Source organism: Phocoena phocoena, chromosome 2 (assembly GCF_963924675.1).
Source record: "Phocoena phocoena chromosome 2, mPhoPho1.1, whole genome shotgun sequence".
NCBI lineage: Eukaryota > Metazoa > Chordata > Mammalia > Artiodactyla > Phocoenidae > Phocoena > Phocoena phocoena.
The window spans coordinates 2887380-2908081 of NC_089220.1; the positions used below are offsets into that span (position 1 = coordinate 2887380).

The 20702-nt window shown below is 55.8% G+C and overlaps 1 protein-coding gene across 1 annotated transcript in view; it reads right to left on the reverse strand.

Moving 5' to 3' along the window:
• Positions 1–347: 347 nt before the first annotated feature.
• The window catches only part of DYNC1H1 (dynein cytoplasmic 1 heavy chain 1), a 65927-nt gene continuing 45572 nt past the window's right edge, over positions 348–20702 (reverse strand). The window contains exons 44-78 of the mRNA XM_065871601.1: positions 19198–19331; positions 18442–18556; positions 18195–18356; positions 17899–18113; positions 17610–17814; positions 16129–16302; positions 15898–16017; positions 15537–15657; positions 14149–14344; positions 13550–13667; positions 13252–13467; positions 12306–12518; positions 12047–12174; positions 9744–9897; positions 8969–9115; positions 8722–8872; positions 8315–8568; positions 8104–8238; positions 7899–7993; positions 7550–7724; positions 7315–7390; positions 6451–6611; positions 6209–6320; positions 6047–6107; positions 5830–5953; positions 5590–5703; positions 4988–5158; positions 4684–4901; positions 4488–4591; positions 2788–2999; positions 2209–2362; positions 1508–1650; positions 1207–1375; positions 875–1002; positions 348–706 (exon numbers count right to left, since the gene is read on the reverse strand). Of these exons, the coding sequence (XP_065727673.1) occupies positions 578–706; positions 875–1002; positions 1207–1375; positions 1508–1650; positions 2209–2362; positions 2788–2999; positions 4488–4591; positions 4684–4901; positions 4988–5158; positions 5590–5703; positions 5830–5953; positions 6047–6107; positions 6209–6320; positions 6451–6611; positions 7315–7390; positions 7550–7724; positions 7899–7993; positions 8104–8238; positions 8315–8568; positions 8722–8872; positions 8969–9115; positions 9744–9897; positions 12047–12174; positions 12306–12518; positions 13252–13467; positions 13550–13667; positions 14149–14344; positions 15537–15657; positions 15898–16017; positions 16129–16302; positions 17610–17814; positions 17899–18113; positions 18195–18356; positions 18442–18556; positions 19198–19331 (5304 nt within the window). The 3' untranslated portion in view covers positions 348–577. The remainder of the gene's footprint in view (positions 707–874; positions 1003–1206; positions 1376–1507; positions 1651–2208; positions 2363–2787; positions 3000–4487; positions 4592–4683; positions 4902–4987; positions 5159–5589; positions 5704–5829; positions 5954–6046; positions 6108–6208; positions 6321–6450; positions 6612–7314; positions 7391–7549; positions 7725–7898; positions 7994–8103; positions 8239–8314; positions 8569–8721; positions 8873–8968; positions 9116–9743; positions 9898–12046; positions 12175–12305; positions 12519–13251; positions 13468–13549; positions 13668–14148; positions 14345–15536; positions 15658–15897; positions 16018–16128; positions 16303–17609; positions 17815–17898; positions 18114–18194; positions 18357–18441; positions 18557–19197; positions 19332–20702) is intronic.

The window sequence follows — 20702 nt, forward strand, 5'->3', positions numbered from 1 at the left end:
CCCGCGGCAGGACGGCCGGGGCCATGGCGGGGCCTGCGCTGATGCCTGGGCCGGCGCCCCGGCGCCCCAGGAGCTCTCGCGAGGCCCCGCACAGGCCAGAAACCTGCTTCGCAGGACAGCATGCCCGTCACTTCCGGCCACCACCCTAGGGTCGTGGGAACGAAGGCGCCAGAGAGGAGGCGGGACGAGGGCGTCCACCTGGGCCACGGGTTCCCGGCGACGGGACACGGCGCCAGCCCCACGCCCCGGGAGCGCCATTGCTCTCCTAGGAACGGGGCTGCCTCTGTGTTGTGAAGGGTCCAGGGTGTCCACGGGAGCCGGAGCCGAGACAAGAGGCCGGGGCCGGCTCATGCTTAGTGTTTTATTTCATAAAACAAGCCATGCTTTGGCCCTCAAAACCACGTCCCTGTATCCCTCCCGCTTCCACCTCCCAGCCGTCTGGCTTCTTTCGGCTTCTTCTAGCCTCACACCAACAACCTTCCTTTGACACGTCCGTACCTTCCACACATCCTAATAATGAATAAACGTTAAATATTAATTTTACTGTTACAGAAAAGGGCGCTAGCAAAGGCGAGTCTCACTCGGTGCAGAGAACGGCAACGCCGCGCTCGTAGAAGCTGCGCGGGTCCTCCTTGGTCGCGATTTCAAAGTCCACGGTGAAGATGAGGTCTGCTCGGGTGAAGTTCAGGTAGACGGGAAGGGTCACCTGCAAGGAAAGGGGGCTCTGGGGCAGGGGCTTCACGCGAGAGGGAACGGACGGTTCCTCCTGCGACGCAGGGACTCGCGGCCGGGAGAGGGCGGGGACGTCGCCCTGGCGCCCGGTGGGCGTCCTCAGAGCCTCCCTGACCACAGAGGACGGGAAGGAGCCACTCACCACATTAGCCTTTTTCTCTGCGCTTGTCTGCTTGACCCAGCGCAGCTGCGTCAGGGGGAGGACGGTGGAGATGGCGTTGGAGAGCGAGAGCTTGTTGTTGTTGCACGTGGCCCCCTGGAGCTTCAACCCTGTGGGGGGATGGGCGGTCAGGACCCCCCGAGGGGAGCACGAGCTGTGCGGCCACGGGCCTGGGCTCTAACTTAACGCGTTCGCGTGGGAACCACCAGCAGGCGGCCCGCGAGGGGGCGATGGCCGAGCCGCAGGCCCGGGGACGGGGGAGGGGAACCTGAGAGAGAAGAGAAGCCCGGCCGGCCGGAGTGGCCCCCACTCACCTGTGACCCCAAAGCTGCAGGCGTCCAGCGTGGTGCTCTGCGAGGTGGTGACGTTCACCTCCAGGCAGAGCTCCTCCAGGGACCAGCTGTTGGCCTGGGCCACGTACTGCCTGGTGGCAGTGATGTACGCCTCGGGCACAAACAGGCCGCCCAGGCACACGTGGATGTTCTGTGGGAAGAAGCAGCCCCAGCTGAGAGCCGGCCCCACTGGGCCCGAGAGCCAGCACCCGGGCCAGCTGCCGACCCTCCCCGGGGACCCTCCCCGGGGACCCTCCCCCAGCTCCTCAGGAGTGGCCACCACCTTTAGCTCCTTGGCGCCACCAGAGGCAGCCGCCAGTGAGATGTTCTGCAGCTGTTTGATCCTCTCACTGAAGTCGGAGACCCACTGGATGACAGTCATGCCGGCGGGCACCGTGTAGTGGGACCAGCTCCGGGGCAGAATTCCTGCAAGCGAGGAGCCCCGGCCTGGCCTCAGTGCCGACAGTCCCCCCGGCGCAGGTAGGCGCACAGCTGAGCGCTGGCAGGTCTGCCCCTGCTTGCAGGCTCTGCTGCTTCCCCTCCCTGGTGCACCTCACGCCCTGCATGGGCCACCATCCCCACCGCACGTGCTCCGCACCCAGTCCGGGTGACCCACAGGACGCGTCTGGAGGAGCACAACCGCCCCAAGGAACCACAGCTACAAACCCCCGCCACGGGCGGCTCGGCGGTACTGCCAATGGAGGCTCTCAGAGCCGATGGAAACCCTGGGGGTCCCTGTGCCTTTGGACTCCAGCACCCTGCCCTGGTCCTCCCTAAAGACTGCAGAAGTGAGTAAAGATTCTGTTCAGTGCTCAGTGAACCAGCATAAAACGGATACAAATTCTCGGGCGTTTCTAAGTCTGCTCCCAGGTGCGGGCATCGAGCTGCCCTGAGGGAAGTCTGGGCGAGGCCCGGCCGGGACCCGCCGCCACTCCGAGGGGCTCCCGGGAGAACCCCTGCACCCCAGCGGCACCGTGGGCGCACCTTTCACCAGCTCGTTGATCAGTGTGCGTAGGTAGTTGGTCTGCTTCTTCTTGCCCTCGCACACCTGCACGACGTCAGCGAGATCCTGGCGGACGTCCTGGAGTAACTTGGCGCCCATCTTCACCTCTCTCTCAAAGAATCTGAACAGAGGATCCTACAGGTGTTGGGAAAGAAGGCCAGAGTGAAGGAGGGGAGGGAGTCTGGGAAGAGGTCTTTTCTCCAGCAGAAAAGGCAACCAGAAGTAACTCAGCCTCAGGGAGCCCCGGTTTCATAGCCCTCCCCGTATTATTCAGTGTCACCCCAGCTCGACCCTGCACTAGACCTCGCGTGAAGCTGCGGGCCTGCCTGACCGATGGCAGCTCTGGGCAATTCTGTAAAGGAGAACGGCTGCCGCCGCTTCCTTGGGAGTCATTTACCTCCTCGTGGAAGACGCACCACCTTCATCCCAGGGAGTTCCCTCCAGCCCGGCCCGGGCGCGCGTGCGCTCCGGGACAACACTGAGCTCGGCTCGACCCGCCCGGTCCCACTTGCCGGGACGCCCCCCAAGCCCCAGGACTCGGCGGGGGAAGGGCCAGCCACCTTGATGTTCTCCACCGTGCGTTTGAGGTGGCTCAGCGTCTGCGGAATGAGGTGCAGCCAGTTGGACGCGGTGGTGTGCAGCGTCCGCATCCAGGCGGGGCGCCCGTCGGCCGTGGAGTCGGGCCTCGCCTTCTTCTGCGTCTCCGCGTAGGCCAGGTCGTCCTCGTCCTCCAGCATCTGCATCTTGAGCATCCTGCGGATCATGTCCACGCCTGGGCAGCAGGGGGCGCAGCGGAGCGGAGAGCGGAGGGAAAGGGACTTGAAGGTGACGGCGCACAGTGCGTCTGTTTACACGGGCGTAACTGTGTGCCCTGCAAGGTACCACGCGGGTACCTGTCCTAAAGCACGGAGGACGGCCCGACCAGAAAGGTAAGGCGGCAACGACAGAAGAAACAGCACCACCAGGTCAAGTCCTGACTGCTGGGGCTGCTCCAGTGGCCGAGTGCAAACCCCAGAGGCCTCTGCGAGGCTCGCGCATCCACTGTCGTCAGGGGGTGGGCTCTGGGGCGCGCCAGCGCCAGGCAGGGAGGCCGCCTGGGCTGCTAACGCGTGACCACTTCCGGCTGAGACTGCGTGGAGCCGTGTGGTGGCCTCCCGCGGGCTCTGGACTCTGCCTCTGCCTGCGGGTCCCTGACCCGAGTGGGGCGCTCCAAGTCCAGTTCCTGGAGGCTGGGCTGGAGGACAGGGCTCAGCTTCCCCAAGCCAGGCCCCTGTGGCTCATACCTCATGGCCTCCATGTGGGCCACACCACCTGGGGCACCATCAGCTCTGGCGTGACATGGGGCTCAGATAACACTCACTACAGTGTTGACGGGGACCCAGCGCCGGTCCCGGCAGGCAGCACGGGTATTAACTCGCTAAGTGATCTCAGTACACGCTGCTGTGTGAGACAAGGCCCAGCGCCCCCCCACCCCCACCGCCGGCCGAGACCTGCCCGGCACCCAGGCCTCAAGCCCTCCTCTGCTTCCCTGCTGGCCAGCCCGGCCTCCCATTTGGTCACCTGTGGGGCCTGCCACCCCCCACCTCCCCCAGCGAGAGGCACGCGTTCAAGGTCGTCGTCAGTCAGAAAGCAGGCCCCATGGCTAGGGGTTCCTCTCATTACAGAGCTGAATCGCGGGCCTGAGGTGAACTGTTGGGGTCTGTCCTATCAACCAGGGTGTGAGTTTGGGCAAATCACCCATCTTCTGGGCCTGTTTCCCATAAAGAGAAGCCTGGCTCAGATGAGCAGTTCTCAAACCTGAGTGTCTCAGCGACCGGGGGGCTTATCAAAACAGACGCCAGGCCCCAGCAAGTCCAGTTCTGATTCCCCGGCGTGGGGCCCGAGGACCTGCCTGTCTAAAATTTGCAGGCGAGGCTGAAGCTGTTGGTCTGGGGACCACACTTCGAGAACCACTGGGTTAGGTGATTTCTTGAATAGTCTTGAAGTTCCAAAAAAGTGTATTCCAAAAGAGACTAAAAGATTTAAAACGTCACTTAATGCCAAGAGTTTAAAAAAAACTGAACAGGAGAAAAAATGAAATTACTTCTGAATCTAAAACCCTAAATGCAATTTCCCGACTCCATGTAAGCAGCTATCGAGCCTTTTCCCCAGGACGGAGCCCGTACCGCAGGAAAGACACCAGCGGGAGCAGATGGTTTTCCCTGCCCCCCGGAGTGGAGGGAGGGAGGTGCGGTCTGGGGGAGGACAGCTGGGTACCCACCCTGCGTGGTGAGCAGGACCTTCTCAGCGTTGTTGGGCAAGCCCAGCCAGGAGGGGGTCTGCGTGTCCGGGAGCAGCTCCACCCACTGCACGAACTCCTCTCGCCTGGAAAGGCAGCACGCTGTTAGTGCCACCAGTTACACGCGGGCCAGAAGCGCGCGGTGCCTCCCCTGTGGGTCCCGGGGTCGGACGCATACCTGATGCCGTCTGGCATTTGGATGTCTTTGTGCCCGTCGACCTTGCAGGCCAGCTTAAATTCACTGTCGAAACTCTTGGTGGTGAAGAGACGCTCCAGGAAAGTGTTGAGCAGGCGCTGGTCAAATTCATTGTCCACCCGGCCGCCGTAGATGGACTGGGCCATCAAGGTCTTGAGCGCCGCCCAGGGGATCTTGTCTGGAGAGATATTCTGCCTTCCCTGGGGGGGTGGGGGAGGCTGGTCACGCCCACGGCAGGCGGCCACCTGTACGCGAGTCCCCCCCTCACGGCACAGCCCACGCTTGCCTTGGCCGTGTCGTCCAGCCACGTGTCCACTGTGTCGCAGGCCGACCGCAGGTCAGACTCCCCGAATTCATACTTCTTCGACCACCCCAGGGGTGCGTATCGTAAGCGTTCCTGGATGATGGCGTGGAACCAGGCCAGCAGGAAGTACAAGCGAGCACGCTCGTTGGGAGACTAGGTGGGGAAGTTAGCAAGGAGAGAATCACCAGAACGCAGCCCCCTTTCTATCTAAGAAAATAGTGCAGATCCTGTCGGAATCAAAGTCTTAAAAAGAGCTCTCCACGTACTAACGTTGGAACCACTGTGATCTTAGTAATTAACACGAATATTGTTGTTAGGAGAAAACTACGCCAATTTTTATATTAATAAAGGTGTACTCCCAGCTATGCTATGTAACCAGAAAATTACATAGAAGAGAACAAGTTTCTAAAAATGGTAGAAAAGGTGGATTAAGGCACAAAAGGAAACAGCGCTTAAGAAACACAACCGACGCACCGCTCCTGCCACAACGCTCCCCTGCCCGCGAGCCGGGCCCCGGTCTCCTCTCGGCGCCCGGACGTCCGCGTGGCCGCTGCACCCAGCTCGACTCCGAGCCCGGTGCTCACCTTGCATATCCGAGACACGGGGATGCTGCTGAAGGTCCTCAGCATGTTGGCCTTCACGCCCGGCGGCGGCTCGAACACGAAGATGCGGCCCGCTCGGAGCAGGTTCACGGGCACCTGAGCAAGACACGGCACCCGTGACCGCGGTTCCCACGTGTGTTTCAGCTCACACACACGTGCACACGGACACAGAGGCGCCAAACCAGCGCCCCGCACGCCGCCTCGCACCCCCGTGGCGCCCACCTTGGGGTTAATCTCCATGGTGAGGAAGAGCCTGAAGCAGGCGTGCGGCTGCAGGGAGTGCAGCTTCTTCTCCAGCTGCATCAGCCAGCCCGGAGCCAGGTGCACGTTCTTCAGCATCACCCACCTGCAGGCAGGGAGAAGCCGCGGCCACACCTCACCCTTCCGGCCCGAGTCCTTGGGCACTCGGGCCTTGTAAAGCAAAACCAAACAAGCCTACCTGCCCGACTTCACGGCTGTATTTATTGCCTTATCTGCTTGGTTAAAGCCTTCTGCAGAGCCTGGTACCAGAAAGCTTAGTGTCAGCACATGGACTTGGACTTCAACGCCCACCCACACTGAAGTCTGGGGTGCCCCCGTGGAACTGACCAAGCACCCTTACCAATGGCAATGGACGTGATCTGTGTGTTCTGCTCGGCTGCGAGGTCCTCCACGTGCCCGCTGGCATCGTAACCAGGCACAGAGCACATCAGGACAGGGGTGTTTGGCTTTACCTGCAGATCAGGAAGTCGGAATTGGGTGAGAGAGCATCCCACCCGACAGCGCACCTGTCGAGGGAGGAGAGCCCTGCGGAGGGGCTCGTGAAAACGGGCTGGGTTCAGAGTCCGCGGGGCCAGAGCGTACCTCTGTGTCCACGATGTGGGTCAGGTCGAGCGGCTGCTCCATGATGGACATGAAGGAATCCCCGAGGTTTGTGGAGACAAACATGTGAGCCATGGCCAGCAGGCGGTCGGGGCGGAAGGCCTGAATCAAGAGCAGCCGGTGGATGGCTTGCCCGATGGGAGCTGAAACGAGGCCGTGAGAAGGGCTGGAGGTTGGTGGCAGCACAGACTTTGAGATGTTCTCCCGCCTGGACTGCTCTTGCCACCAGCTCTCGCTCTGCAAACACTCATCGTCCGAGACTCAGCTCAAACACCCCAGACACCACGACGCCCGCTCTGTCCTCTCTGCCTGAGAACCGCCACCACCTCCACGCTGTCACTGAGCCCTCTGGGAAGAGCTGTGACAAGACCTACGCCTGGGTCTGTGGGTGATGAGCGGTTACTGATTCTAAATGGCTAACTACATCGTACCCATTTGTGGAGAACCCTGAAGATTCTCAGGAACGTCTAAGATCACAGACACCCTACAGCCCACGACTGAGCTGCAGCCACGCTGGACATCACCCTTTTCTTCCTCCCCATCGTGGGGCCTGTCTGGTCCAGAGCCTCGCATAACACGCTCGAAACCAGCCGGTTTCCCCCGGATGTTGGGCAAGGACCTTCTGATCTATTTCTCTTTTGGTCTTTAAGCATGAGTTGCAACAGGAATTGGGAGTTTTTCGCTTTCTTACACCTAAGCTGTCTCCTAAGTTTTAACACCGAAATACTTATCTCAGGAATCAATGGCTTTTTATCTTTAGGGAGCGTCCCTGCATTCAAGCAGCAAAGCCCAATTGTACACTCTGGTCCAGAACAAAAACAACGGGGGAGGCCTCGTGGGGCTTACTTGCAGGGCTTTCCTCGCTCCAGAGGTACGGCACCGTCTGCTCTGGGGAGCTGCTGTCCAGCCAGATGCCAAATTGCTGTGGGGGCAACAGCGGAAGTGAGGTTGGGACCAACGTGTCGATGTTTGACGTGAGAAAACACCGCACAACGTCCTGGGTGTTACACGACACGCGCGGCTCCCTGGGAGTAAGGCCAGCTTCCCCCTCCACCGCCGGGAGCGTTCACAAGACACTTACCTCGTCTGCTTGAACCTTCGCAATCAGATCCCTAAACGCGGGCAGGCAGCTCAGCCGCACTGCCGCCTCGGCCTGCTCCACCGTCAGACCCTGGATCTTGGGCGTCGAGCCAGCGTTCAGGACGATCTCCTTCCCCCTCAGGAAGTGCTGGAATTCGGCATCGTAGGTGGGCTCCCTGGGAAGGGGGCAACAGTCAGCTGGGGTCTCTCAGATTCACTTCTACTGTCACTAAAAGAGCAATAATGGCTTTAAGAAGAAAAAAAAGCTCATCCCATCAGAAAATGCTAGCAGGCAGGCTGCAAAATGATGACGTTCTCTGGTGGAAAGTGAGGCGGGGCAGCCGACTTACCCGATGGTGCCCTTCAGTTTGATTCTCGCCAGCAGCATGGCGAAGGTGATGTGGTCCTGGTGCAGCATGCCTCGAGCTACCCGGTTAAACGCCACCTGGAGCCAAATGCAGGAAGCACTGCCGATCCTGAAGAACTACTCCCGAGCCCCCCGTTGCACACGCGCGCGCACGCACGCACCCCGGGACAGCCGGGCATGCGTCGTACCTGGAAGAGGTCCTTGGTGATGATGGAGAGGCGCTGCGTGTGGTCGGTGACGCCCTTCAGGTTCGGGTTCTCGTACAGGACGTTGTGGTAGATGTCCAGGAAGAACTGCAGGGAGTACTGGTACAGGAAGTGTATCTGGAAGTGGCGAAGGCGGCTGTTAGCGCCTGTGCACGCGGGGCGGGAGCCCCCGGCTGGGCGCGGCCCCGCTCACCTGCTTCAGTGACTCCATGGTGAAGTAGATGCTGCTGCAGGCGGTGGACAGCGGCAGGTACTGCTGGGACACAGTCTCCACCTCCTGCATCACGATGTCCGTCTCCTCGACTTTCCTCGTCACCTCGGCGGCCTCTTTCTTGAGGTTCTCCAGGGTCGTTATGATCGTGTCATCATCCAAAATGCGCCCTTTCACCTCATTCAGAGCTTGTAGCAGAGACTTTTCTAGCTGACGTAAGCGCAGCTGAAATTCCCCTTAAATGATGAGAACACCCAGAGCTCACTACAGGACTTACGTTCTTTCCAAGGAGTGCTCTGTGATGCGTCCGACACAAGCCCAGCGCACCCTCGTCCTGTGAAAGTTCAGGCCCCCGACCTGCACCGAGAACTATGGATCCAGAGACATACCTTGGAGTTTAAGAAGATCGGAACGTTTTTCATCCACGTCAGGTCTTTCTGCCTTGAGAACTTCATTGAGACACTGGCTCTGCAGACTGCTACGGGTGACGGTGAAGTTGACGAAAGTAACCCGGGAACAGAGATCAGGTGGGAACTCGACCTGCCAAAAGGGGCGACAGACCAGGCAGCTTTGCTACACATCCGTGGCCTCACCTGACGCCGCCCCGTCTTCACGGAGGAGGGCCCCGTCCCTTACCGTGGGATCCCGGGTGGACAGGAAGATGACAAAGGATGGCGACAGGTCTATGTCCTGGTCACCGAGGGTGATCAGCACTCTTCCCCCTGTTCGCCGGACTTCACGGTTCAAAACTGGATTCAGAACTGGATCATAGCTCTCCACGTCCTACGTGTGTACATGTGAGGTGTCATTGACAGGGAGAGTTTTACAGTGTTTATTTCCACCCATATAACTGACTTCCTACTCCAGATAAATACATCTCCCCAGAAGCCACCCAGCTATTTAGACCATTAGGCACATGCGGCTACTGAAACAAAATTAAAAGTTCAGTTCCTTGTCACGCTGGCCCGTGAAGTGCTCAACAGTGGGGCCGCCATGCACTGCAGCACAAGCTAAAGAACGTTTCCGTCACTGTCCCGGTGGAGGGTGACGATCTAGACAAACTAGAATTTTAAGTGCAAACACTGCTTCTGTTGGATTTTTTATAGCTCTATCTCAGGGCTTTAGCTTTGCCTTTAAAAAATTTTTTTGGCCACGCCGCTCGGCTTGTGAGATCTTAGTTCCCCGACCAGATGTTGAACCCGGACCCTCGGCAGTGAAAGTGCGGAGTCCTAACCACTGGACCATCGGGTAATCCCGTAATCTTGCTTTCACACCAGATGACGTCTTGCAAAGCTCAAAAAGTAGCACATATTATGTGATTCACATCAACTGCATTTGCAAAAACCTAAATGCAGCCCTAAAGGCCTTCCCCGTGGGAAGCAGAGTCTGCAGAGCTGAGATGCACACGGACCTGGACCAGAAGGGGGTTGCCGAACCTCAGCGCACTCTCCAGGTTCTTCCTGAAGGCGTCGTCCAGGAAGCTGGTCCGTGTGATCTTGCGGTCCTTATACTCATTCATGATGAACTCTGTGGCCTGTCCTGAGGGGTCGATGATCAGTGGATACCTGAGGACGGGCCCCAGAGAAGTAGGTTAGAGGTCCATAGGAAGCACAAGGACGTGGCAGGCAGAGCCCGACAAGATGACGGGAAGGCTGTCCCACACTCAGCTGTGGGTTCCAGGTTTATCAGCAGAGACCAGCGTGACCTAAGGCTTAATACTAAAATCATCTTTTTGAATAACTTCTATGATGGGGAGGTAACTAAACCACAGACTCTATTAAGAAGGGCTGTAGTTGAAGCTTCTTTTCTTTCTGGGACACACAGTGCTTCTCTAAGAAGTCCGAGCATACTGCACTAGGATGGCTGTTCTCTGTAGAATTTACTGCTGCCCCTCTCAGGGCCAACTCCTGCAGGGCAGGTATCAACACCACTGCTGCTGCAGCCCCACGAGCTGATGGCTGGGAAGAGTTTACGCTGCCCAGGACCCTCTTCACTCAATGCTCACGATAACCCTACAAGATAGGTGTTATCCTCACGTCCATTTCACAAAGGAGGAAAAAGGGGCACAGAAAGGCGAACATCATTTGTCCAGGGTCACACAGCCGCTTAACAAAAAAATGTTAAAAACATGATACACACACGTGATTGTACAAAATTCAGGAGCTACGAAAGGGCAAGTGGTGAGAACCGCCCCTCCCCCTCCCCCCTGGCCACCGGTTTCTGGTCCATGTACACAAAGGAGGTTTATGTGTTTACAGACACACGTGTGTCCCCGGGGGAGCACACCACCCCACACTGTGGCCTGCCGGAAGCACCCTCACACGTGGGCTCTGGACAAAGGGCCAGGTCTGCAAGGGCCCCCCGCCTCCCACCGGGGGGACGCATGGTGACCTGTTCACTGGCCCCAACGAGGGGCGTCAGAGGCATTTCCGGGCCTCTGGTAGGACACAAACTGTCCTGTGAATGTTCTGAGATGCATCATTCTTCACGAGTGCTGGGCTTTGGGAGACCCGGAAGCATGCATTTCCATGTAAGACAAATGCAGCCCCCCACACAGACCCCTCATAGATGCCACAATGGATGGACATTCCCACCAGCGGCCCCTGGCGAGACCCCGCGCCACTTGTGAGACCTGAGGGTTGGCTCCTCTTTGTGCCCTGGGGACAGTGGCATACAGCAAGGGCTCAAAGGTTCCAAGATGTGCAGTTATGGTTAAACAGGACTCCGGGAATCAGTTTTTTGAAAGAGAAAGAAAACCTAGGGTGGCTGGGTTTGGGAGCTGCCACAGAGGAGGGGGTCAGTCCTTGAACTGCTCTGTGAGCCCCCCTGGGCTGCAGGCCCGTTCCTCCTCTTACTCTGGCCCCCTCCTTAAACCAAAATCAGGGAGCCGCTTCCCTTAACTCTCTCTCTAGCTAAACACTTCCAATTCTTGTAATATTTTAAGAGACAGTCTGTTTTTTGTTTTTTGGCCACACTGCATGGCTTGGGGGATCTTAGTTCCCCAACCAGGGATTGAACCCACACCCCTGGCAGTGAAAGCACCGAGTCCCAACCACTGGACTGCCGGGGAATTCCCGAGAGGGTCTGTTTTGATTTTCGCCCAATACACAGCCATGCCCATCAATTTCAAAAGGTTACATGAGGCTTCCCTGGTGGCGCAGTGGTTAAGAATCCACCTGCCAATGCAGGGGACACGGGTTCGAGCCCTGGTCCGGGAAGATCCCACATGCCACGGAGCAACTAAGCCCATGCGCCACAACTACTGAGCCTGCACTCTAAAGCCCGCGAGCCACAACTACTGAGCCAGCATGCCACAACTACTGAGGCCTGCGCGCCTAGAGCCCGTGCTCCGCAACAAGAGAAGCCACTGCAATGAGAAGCCCACGTGCCGCAACCAAGAGTAGCCCCCGCTCACCACAACTAGAGAAAGCCCACGGGCAGCAACGAAGACCCCATGCAGCCAAAAATAAATAAATGTATTTTTTTTTTTTTTTAAAAAAAAGGTTACACGAGAACCACTCATTGTAGGACAGTTTGGACAGTCACAACGTAAGAAAAAGGGAACCGTGCACAGCCCACCATCAGAGGTGAGCACGCGGACCCTCCCAATGTCCTACTCACCTCTTCTAAAGGTGTGTTTTGAAAAAATATGAAAAGGGGAGCACGGCACACGAAGACTTCTAACCCGTGCCCTTGATGCGCACAAGCACTTACCTGTTGAAGCGCTTCAGCATGATGGCGTTCTCCGTGCACAGGTCGTCTGCAGGGAGGGAGCTGGCCTGCCAGCGGAGACGCTCGTCAGCGTTGGACAGATACTCCGTCCTCGCGATATCTGTGCGGAACTGAGAGGGACAGCAGTTACGGATCCTTCTCTTCAGGAGGCAGACAGGCACGGCTTCCCAGTGGAGGTGGTGACAGCTTACTGACCCTCATTTTGGCTCCCACCTTTTTGAAATTCCCTGCGGACGGTTACCTGGATGTTGGCTTGCTGTAAGTGATGGGACCAGGTGGTAAACAAGTTCTGGCGCATCTGCTGGTCGAAGTAACCCGCATAAGCAATAAACGCAGCTGACAGGAGACAGTCCCCGGCGATGGTGGACATCTGGTTCTTGAAAGTTTCACTTGTTTTTTCCCATCGTTCCCGTTCAGCAGACAAGCTCTTCAGAAGAGCGGTGCTCCGGTTGACCTAAAAAGAAAACCAAACAGGCTTTATGCTGAAAAGCGCACATCTGTTCCTGCCCACGGTGGGCAGGGTCTGGGAGGGCTGGAGAGACAGGCACACTCATGGTTCGGGTCCCGAAGGAGGTTGGGACCCAGATCACCCACAACTGAGGACGACACGAGCCTCAGAATCTGAGGGCATAAGATGAGTGTAGAGAATTAAGTGTCAGCCTTGAGACTTGTGTGTGAGCAGATACGCGGCCAGGAAGCAGGTGGAAGGAGCCTCCAGGGGAAGGTTGACCTGGAGGGAAGAGGTGCCAGAGGCGGGAGGCTAGAGCGCCCATTTTGAGGACCCAGAGGAATGGGGGCAAGAGCGACGGGGACCACAGCAGAAGGGACAAGCAGAGGGACGGGAGACCCTGACAAGGAGGCCCTTGGTGATGCCACTTCTGAAGCCCAAGGCGGGAGAATAAATGGGTTTGGAGCTGGCCGCGGGGGAGAGGGATTCCCCGGCTTCAGAGTGCCCGGCTGGCATCCACCTAACACCACTCAGTAAACGCACAGGAAACAGTCACCAGGACCCCCGTGGACGTGAAAGAGCTAATCCCCCGGGATGACCGAGGTCCGTGCGGCCCGTGTTGTCTGTTACTCTCAGCGCTTCCCCCGGTGAGGCCAGCGAGCACGGCACGGTGAAGGACACCGAAAGGCAGCGTTTCAGGGGAGCGGCAGAAAGAGTACGCTCGTGACGACCACCTTACTTTGGCTTCGACGGCAGCCAGGTCCGCTTTGATGGCCTGGGCCTCCGAGATGAGGACCGCGTACTCCTCCTTGTAGCGGGCGATGCTGGCCTCCAGCTCGCGGATCATCCGCTCCACCTCGTTGGCTTTCTGCTGGTTGTCCTTGGCGTCGTCCTCCAGCTTCTGCAGCTCGTTGCGCAGGGGCTCCACACGCTTTAACATGTCGGCGTAGTTAAGCTGCGGAGGGCAGATCGACTGTTTGCAAAAGGGACGGGACACAAGGCCCCCTCGCACAGGGGTTCCCAGCCAGGCTGATTACCTGTGCGATGGCCCACTTAACCATAGGCCCGCAGGCCAGGGAGGCCCGATTGACGATTTCGTAATTGTAACTAGGATTGGACATGTAGTTCTTCTTCATTTTCTCCCTTATGGCATCACTGCAAAAGAGAAATTGTATTTCTAATTATGTGCAGGGCAAAAAGTAAAGAAGAATTTTTAGGGAATCAAAATGTAAAGACTAGAGCCAGCTCCCATCTGTTGCTCCAGTGACCACCAAGGATGAGCCAGCCCGACCCTGGTTCTCCGGTGACGAGGCCACTGCTGCTGAGAAGGACTCTCACCTTCCCGCCCCTTCCCTGTTCCCCGACAGGAGACAAGCTCAGGGCCAGCTCTGTGCTCGTAGCCACTCGTGGGGATGGAACAGCATTTGGCTCACAGAGGTAAAGGGGTCACGGAACTACTGTCAGGAATGGGGAGAGGAAATCTGACTAGTTTGAGTGGAAATGGCCTGGAAAGGTGTTTGTGCAACTGATGAGCTGACATGACCTTCTGTGTACGCTAAGCCAGAGACACGAGGCCACAAGCAAACACGAGAACCTCATGCCACCAGAACAGTTTCCCCCGCCGGGTGCCACCCACCTGATCTCCTCGGCAGAGAAGTTCACGATGGTGGGGATGAAGTTCTCCCTCATGATGATGGAGCGAATCTGCTTCCAGTCCGTCGTGCTCTCCCCGAGCAACAGGCAGATGGACTCGAGCGCCAGCTTCACGGCGGCAGGGGGGTTGGCCATGGACCGCACCTCCACCAGGTGCTGCTTCTTTATGGACTTCACAGCTGGGCGTGGCGGGAGCACAAGAGGGTGGGGTGGAAAGGACACGGTGAGCAGGGGACCACAGCACAGCCAGACACTTTGACTCTCACCAGAAAAGGGACAAGTGCGCAGAAGATCCAAGTGAACGTGGGATGTTCTGTCTTAAAACCCTCTGGAATAGCTGAAGTGGCCAAAGTAATGACAGATCTTACTGTAGTAAGCCTAAATCGCAACATTCTGTAAAAAGGATAGCATCTTTAAAATGTCTCACAAATCCTCATTAATTCCTTTACCTCTATGAAGATTTAAGTATTAAAAAAAAAAAGCAAAATTGTTCATTTATTTTACACCAATTGAACAAAGACCTTTTCAGTCTGCCACAATTTAGAAGTTGTCTTTACCGGCTGGGGTGAAGATGTGGAATTAACAGTTCTAAAAAAAATGGCCAACACTTTCCATAAACTGAAATGCACATTTTCCTAACCTGAACTTTTATTAAAGCACTTTTTTAAAGTAATTCTTCGGCAGGTGAGAGCTAAATTAAATCCTCATCAAAGTACAACTCTCAGTGAAAATCTATGGTGCATTTTAATTCCTCTTGTGGTGTAATGTGAAAACTACAAGCAATTGGGTTATTTGAAGTAAGTTAAAGGCTGATGGGCAGGAAGGGACCCAGGGTTAAGGCCACGCCTAGGTACCGGGCAGACTGCAGACTAAGACGGGACACCGGGTCACTGCGCTCCCTCCTGCAGCATTTCCCAGGTACATGGGGTGGAAAAGGAAGGATGGGGGACTGCTATCAATAATTAAATTAGTCATCGCTGGCCATGACCAGGACACTCTAATAATTATAAATAAGATAGAAACACTGCCTTCTTTACGATATTTCTGGATGAAATTCAAGCCAGAGATTTGCAAATAGCGTATTTATGAAATTATCACCAGATTTTAAAAAACGTACCGACAAAAGACTGATTTTGTCCATTTTCTCTTATGAAAAGGGCTTCACTATGGTGAAAGCAGACTAGCTTTACGGAAACTTTGCTTTAAGAGATGAAGACGGTCTTTAAGTATTTAGAAAAGGCTTCAGAGACTTGAGACTTATCAATGACGCTGTGGAAACGTACATAACCGGGACCTCTGGGGGAAGGCCATGCTGCCCCCTAATCTGTCCACCCTCCCCAGAGAGCCAGACCTCTGACAGCGTGCACACACCATTCTGGGCCTCGATGACAGCCGGCTCCACCTTGTCAAGGTCTTCCTTGACGCGCAGCTGTTTGTCTGCGATGACCTCCTGCTGCTTATGCAGCTGTTCCTGAATTTCCTGGCTCATGACCTAGAGAGGAAGGGCGGCTCGGCTCTGCGGTGAGCAGCGGTCAATTCGCTGAGTCCTAAAGTGGCACTCCTCATGCCGCCCGGGACAGACAGACAGACACACACACACAGACACACACCCTGCCCCCACCACAGACCCGTTCAACCCTAAAACCCATCTCAGACTAAACTCCCCACTCCCTCATGAGACACGGAGAACGCCCGGCCCACACAGGCCGCGGTCCCCTAAACACAGAGGCACCTTCTTCTTCTCCGCCTCCTGCTGGTCCTTCACCATCTTCTTCAGCTTGTCATTGGCCGCCGCGTTCTTCACCTCCAGCTCTTGGCTCTTGATCCTGAGGTCCCGACGCAGCTCTTCTACCTGAGGAACAAAACCACGTCGGGGAAATGGAAAACACGCGGCAGTTACCTTCCAATTAAGAGGCCCTCCCCTAGCGCAGCCCCAGAAGACGCTGCTCAGGCCGCGACGTACCTGGTCAACCGTCTCTTTGATCTTCCTCAGCCCGACGTTCAGGTGCATCTGCTGCTCCTCCAGCTCGCTCCGCTTCTCGTGGAACAGGTCGGCGTAGTGATTGATGAAGTCTAGGTAGTGGCGAGGCGTGATGGCCATGGTTCTGCCTCCCCGCTTCGCTAGCCGAGCATTAGCCTTTTGGAAGAAAGTCAACTCTCTTCACTCTTCAGGACGCTCGTCCTCTGCGGTTTAACCTCAGAAGATAACTGTGGCGCTGGTGTGGTGCGACGGCACGGCCCCAGCCCACGGGAATCGCACTGCTCGAGACGGAGTCTAGCTCAGGCGCCCACGGGACCGCAAGGAGCCCTCACACCTCTGAGCTTCTCCTCCGACTTCTAGGGGTAGGGAAGGGCCAACAGGACTCCCACAGGCTCAGAGTGGTCTTCACAGAGCCTTCCAGAGGGGAGCAGACTGGACTCTTCTAACAAAAAGAGTCTAAAGGAGGGGCAGCAAACCACAGCCAGCCCGTCAAACCCTGCAGCGCAGCCTCTGCATGGGGAGCGTCAGCCCCACGGCCATGCTTGCTCATGGCAACGCTGTTCTCACGCCACAGTGGCAGAGCTGGGTAGCCGTGCAGGGGCCCAGCTGGCACCTGGCCCTTTCCAGAGAGAGTGCGTGACCCCTGCTCTGGGGGAAGAACACAGGCCTGGCCAGAGAGGCAGCGAGAGAAGCAAATGGAATCAGTGTGGGCAGGGAAGGGGCCAGACGGCTCCGGAACACACAGCCGGGCGACAGGCGGGGTGAGACGTCATTGACAGAGGTAGGAAAACAGGTGAGAAACGGGCATCTCTTTTGCAGGTGATGGTACAGCGTCAAATCCAAAGCACCTGGGGGTCTGCTTTTACATCGGTTTAGCTTTACGTTAGTACAGCAGTTAGTTTTGCTTTTCCCACGATCTTAAAACTGAACCCACACTCAGCCATAAAAAGAAACGAAACTGAGTTATTTGTAGTGAGGTGGATGGACCTAGAGACTGTCATACAGAGTGAGGTTAAGTCAGAAAGAGAAAAACAAATACCATATCCTAACACATATGTATAGAATCTAAAAAAATATGTTTCTGAAGAACCTAGGGGCAGGACAGGAATAAAGACGCAGACGTAGAGAATGGACTTGAGGACACGGGGAGGGGGAAGGGTAAACTGGGACGTAGTGAGAGAGTGGCATGGACATATATACACTAACAAATGTGAAATAGATAGCTAGTGGGAAGCAGCTGCATAGCACAGGGAGATCAGCTCGGTGCTTTGTGACCGCCTAGAGGGACGGGATAGGGAGGGTGGGAGGGAGACGCAAGAGGGAGGGGATATGGGGACATACGTATATGTATAGCTGATTCACTCTGTTGTACAGCAGAAACTAACACACCATTGTAAAGCAATCATACTCCAATCAAGATGTTAAAAAAACAAAAAACAAACCCCCCAAAAAACTGAACCCACCTGGTGCAGAGTCTGGTGAACGAACACGCAGCTGTTCACGATGGCTTCCCGGTGTGACGGCGGCTGCGGCAGCTTGTCGTACACGACCGGCATGTAATCGGGCACGACGTAATTCGGCTTCTCCAGGTCCATCTTACTAGTGAATTCTTTGCCGACCTGATACAGAGCTTCAGTGGACCAGTCCCCAAACCAGTTCAACACACACCTGAAAGAGATGCCCACATCTCAAAACAGCTCCCGAGAGCAGGGTCTGCCCCGCGGAAAGCAGAGCAGAGTGGGATCGGCGTACCTGTTGAACAGAGCGGGGGAGGTGGCCGCGCGGTCCTTGAGCCCCTCTGAGGATGGGTTCATGGTGAAGACGACGTGGAGGTTGCGGATGACCTGGCTGGTGAACCACTTGTACAGCTCCTCGTGCGAGTCCAGCATCAAGCCCTCCTTCTGGGCCCCCTCCTTACACTGGGTCATCAGGGTGGCATACTCATCTCCTTCGAAGAGGCCGGGAACCTAGGAAATAAAACGACACCATGGCTGGCCGGTCCTCGGAACCCGGCGCCACGTAACACGATGCGGCGTGTCACTGATTACCTCTCCGTTGGCCAGAAGGGTATTCATCCGCTCCAGGAATCCAGAATCTAACACGTTGGACTCGTCCATTATAAAAGCTATCTTTTCGTTTTTACAGCCAGAACGTCTCAACACCGTGCGGAGATCCTCATCGAAGTCCTCCCCCGTGTACTTCCTGTGGACCTACAGAGGCGGGGCAGGTCAGCTCCTCTCTTGCTCAAGGAGCTGCGTGCATGAATAGGGGTTGACAGGCTGTGGCCAGACCCACCTTAATCTGGTACACGCTCAAACCGTTCATCCAGGCCACAAAACGGGACAAGGTGGTTTTGCCCGCTCCACTGACCCCGATCAGAAGCAGGTGGCCTTGAGGCTGACGGAATATTCTGAAACAGTATCAGAAAGAAAAAAGAGTCAGGCTTTTATGCTCCATTCCCCTTTTGACACTCAAGTCCTAAACCTTCTCAGGATTAGTCTACAATATTTGGAACGCGTTTTTTTTTTTTTTTTGCGGTACACGGGCCTCTCCCGTTGCGGAGCACAGGCTCCGGACGCGCAGGCTCAGCGGCCATGGCTCACGGGCCCAGCCGCTCCGTGGCATGTGGGATCTTCCTGGACCGGGGCACGAACCCGTGTCCCCTGCATCGGCAGGCGGACACCGCGCCACCAGGGAAGCCCTGGAACGCGTTTTAACTTGAATTTGTACACTAAACATTCGTACAGCAATTGTTATTTGCCAGGTCCGGTGAGGTGGCAAAGATAAAAAAGACATGGCGCCGCCCCCGGACACCCTGATGACTCGAGGGAGACAAGCCGATTCTAGCAGGAGGGTGAAGGGCTGTAGTCGCAGCCGGTGGTAAGCTCCGCTCAGCAGAGCTGGACTAAGAAGCGGGAGTCGCTTGGCAGATGAAGGCAGGGGCGTGGGAGGCCCGTCAAGAGGACAGCACGTGGCCTGGCCTGACCCCCGCCCCCATCAAATCGAGAGCAGCTCGGGTGAGTGGTGAGGCTGCAGCAACAAAAAGCCCACCGGTCAATCCTGAGCACGTGGTCCAACACCTCATTAAACAGGACCAGAGGGACATCGAGCTCTTCTTCATAGAAGACTTTCAGCCTGGCTTTGACATAATCTCTTAACTCTTCTTGGTCTACTGGGATGTAATCCTGTAGGAAAAAAGGAAGATCCAATTACGAAGAAGAAATCATCTTAGTTTTTACAGCAAAGTGGATTATATTTCTGTATACCAAGAAACTGTCAAAAAATGAGACGAAAGCAGGTATTTATAACATAGGAACAAAAATATAAGTAAACTAGGATGAGACATGGAAAGACATGGAAAATCTTTACAGAGAAAACTGAACTTCACTGAAAGACATCACAGAACATCTAAGTAAATGAAGAGCTACACCATGATCATGGAGAGAATAACACACAACTAAAAATGTCAGTTCCACCCAACTGACACACAGAGTCAATGTAATCCCAGTCAAGATCTCAGTGGTGGAGGGTGGAAGTTGTTTTGGTGCAACTTGACAAGCCAATTCTAAATTTCATTTGGAAGGGGAAAAGCCCAAGACTGGAAAGATGACCCACCCCTTTAAGAACCAGGTGTTCTGGACAGGGACTATCCTATCCGGTGGACTTAGATCTGTGATCAGGACCACGTGGTCTTAGCACAGGAAGCAGCAAATGGACCAATGGACAGGACAGAGCTCTGTAACAGACTCAAGCGCACAGGGAAACCCACGTGACAGTGCGACACTGCAGAGTCCCAGTGCTGGGACCGTGGACATGCACAAAAGAAAAACTGAAAATGAACCCACAGCTCACCCCATACACTAACTCAATTCAGATGGATTAAGGGTTTAAACGATATTCCATTACAAGTGTTTGTTCTTCAAAAGACGCTATAAAGAGAGTGAAAAGACAAGCCACTGGGAGAAGATGGTGCCCATAAATGAAACAGGATTAGTATCTAGAGTCTAGAAATAAATAGGAAATTCTAGAAACACTCAGCAAATCTCTCTTGTTCTTCTTGCTTCTGTGCCTTTGCTCCTATCAGGCCCTGTGCCTGCCATGCCCTTGCCGACACTCAGATGAAGGCCTATGGACACTTGCCTAAGCCCCTGTGTCAGGGTCAGCTCTCCCAAGGTGGGGCCATCCACCCTATGAGACGGAGCTCCTAAAGGAAGGCTGTCCTCATTCCTCAATCAGCATCGCCTACCGAAGGAAATGCACATCAAGACTGTCCCTTCCTACGATGTCGGATGTCGGCTCTCTTTTTCAGAGAAAATGGCAGCTCACAGCTATTCTGGAAATGTCACTCTGTTTAGCATCCTAGTATACGAAACATTTTCACACAAGTTATCCCTAACTGCCCTGATTTCACTGAAGTCCCATCTCCTGCTGGTTGGATCCACAGCTCTTGGAGCGGTCCTGGGATTCTCTGCCCTGAATTATCAACGGCTGCAAATACGTGGCCCATCATGCCTATAGCCGCAGCTTCCTTTATTTATAGTGCGCTTCAAGTCAAA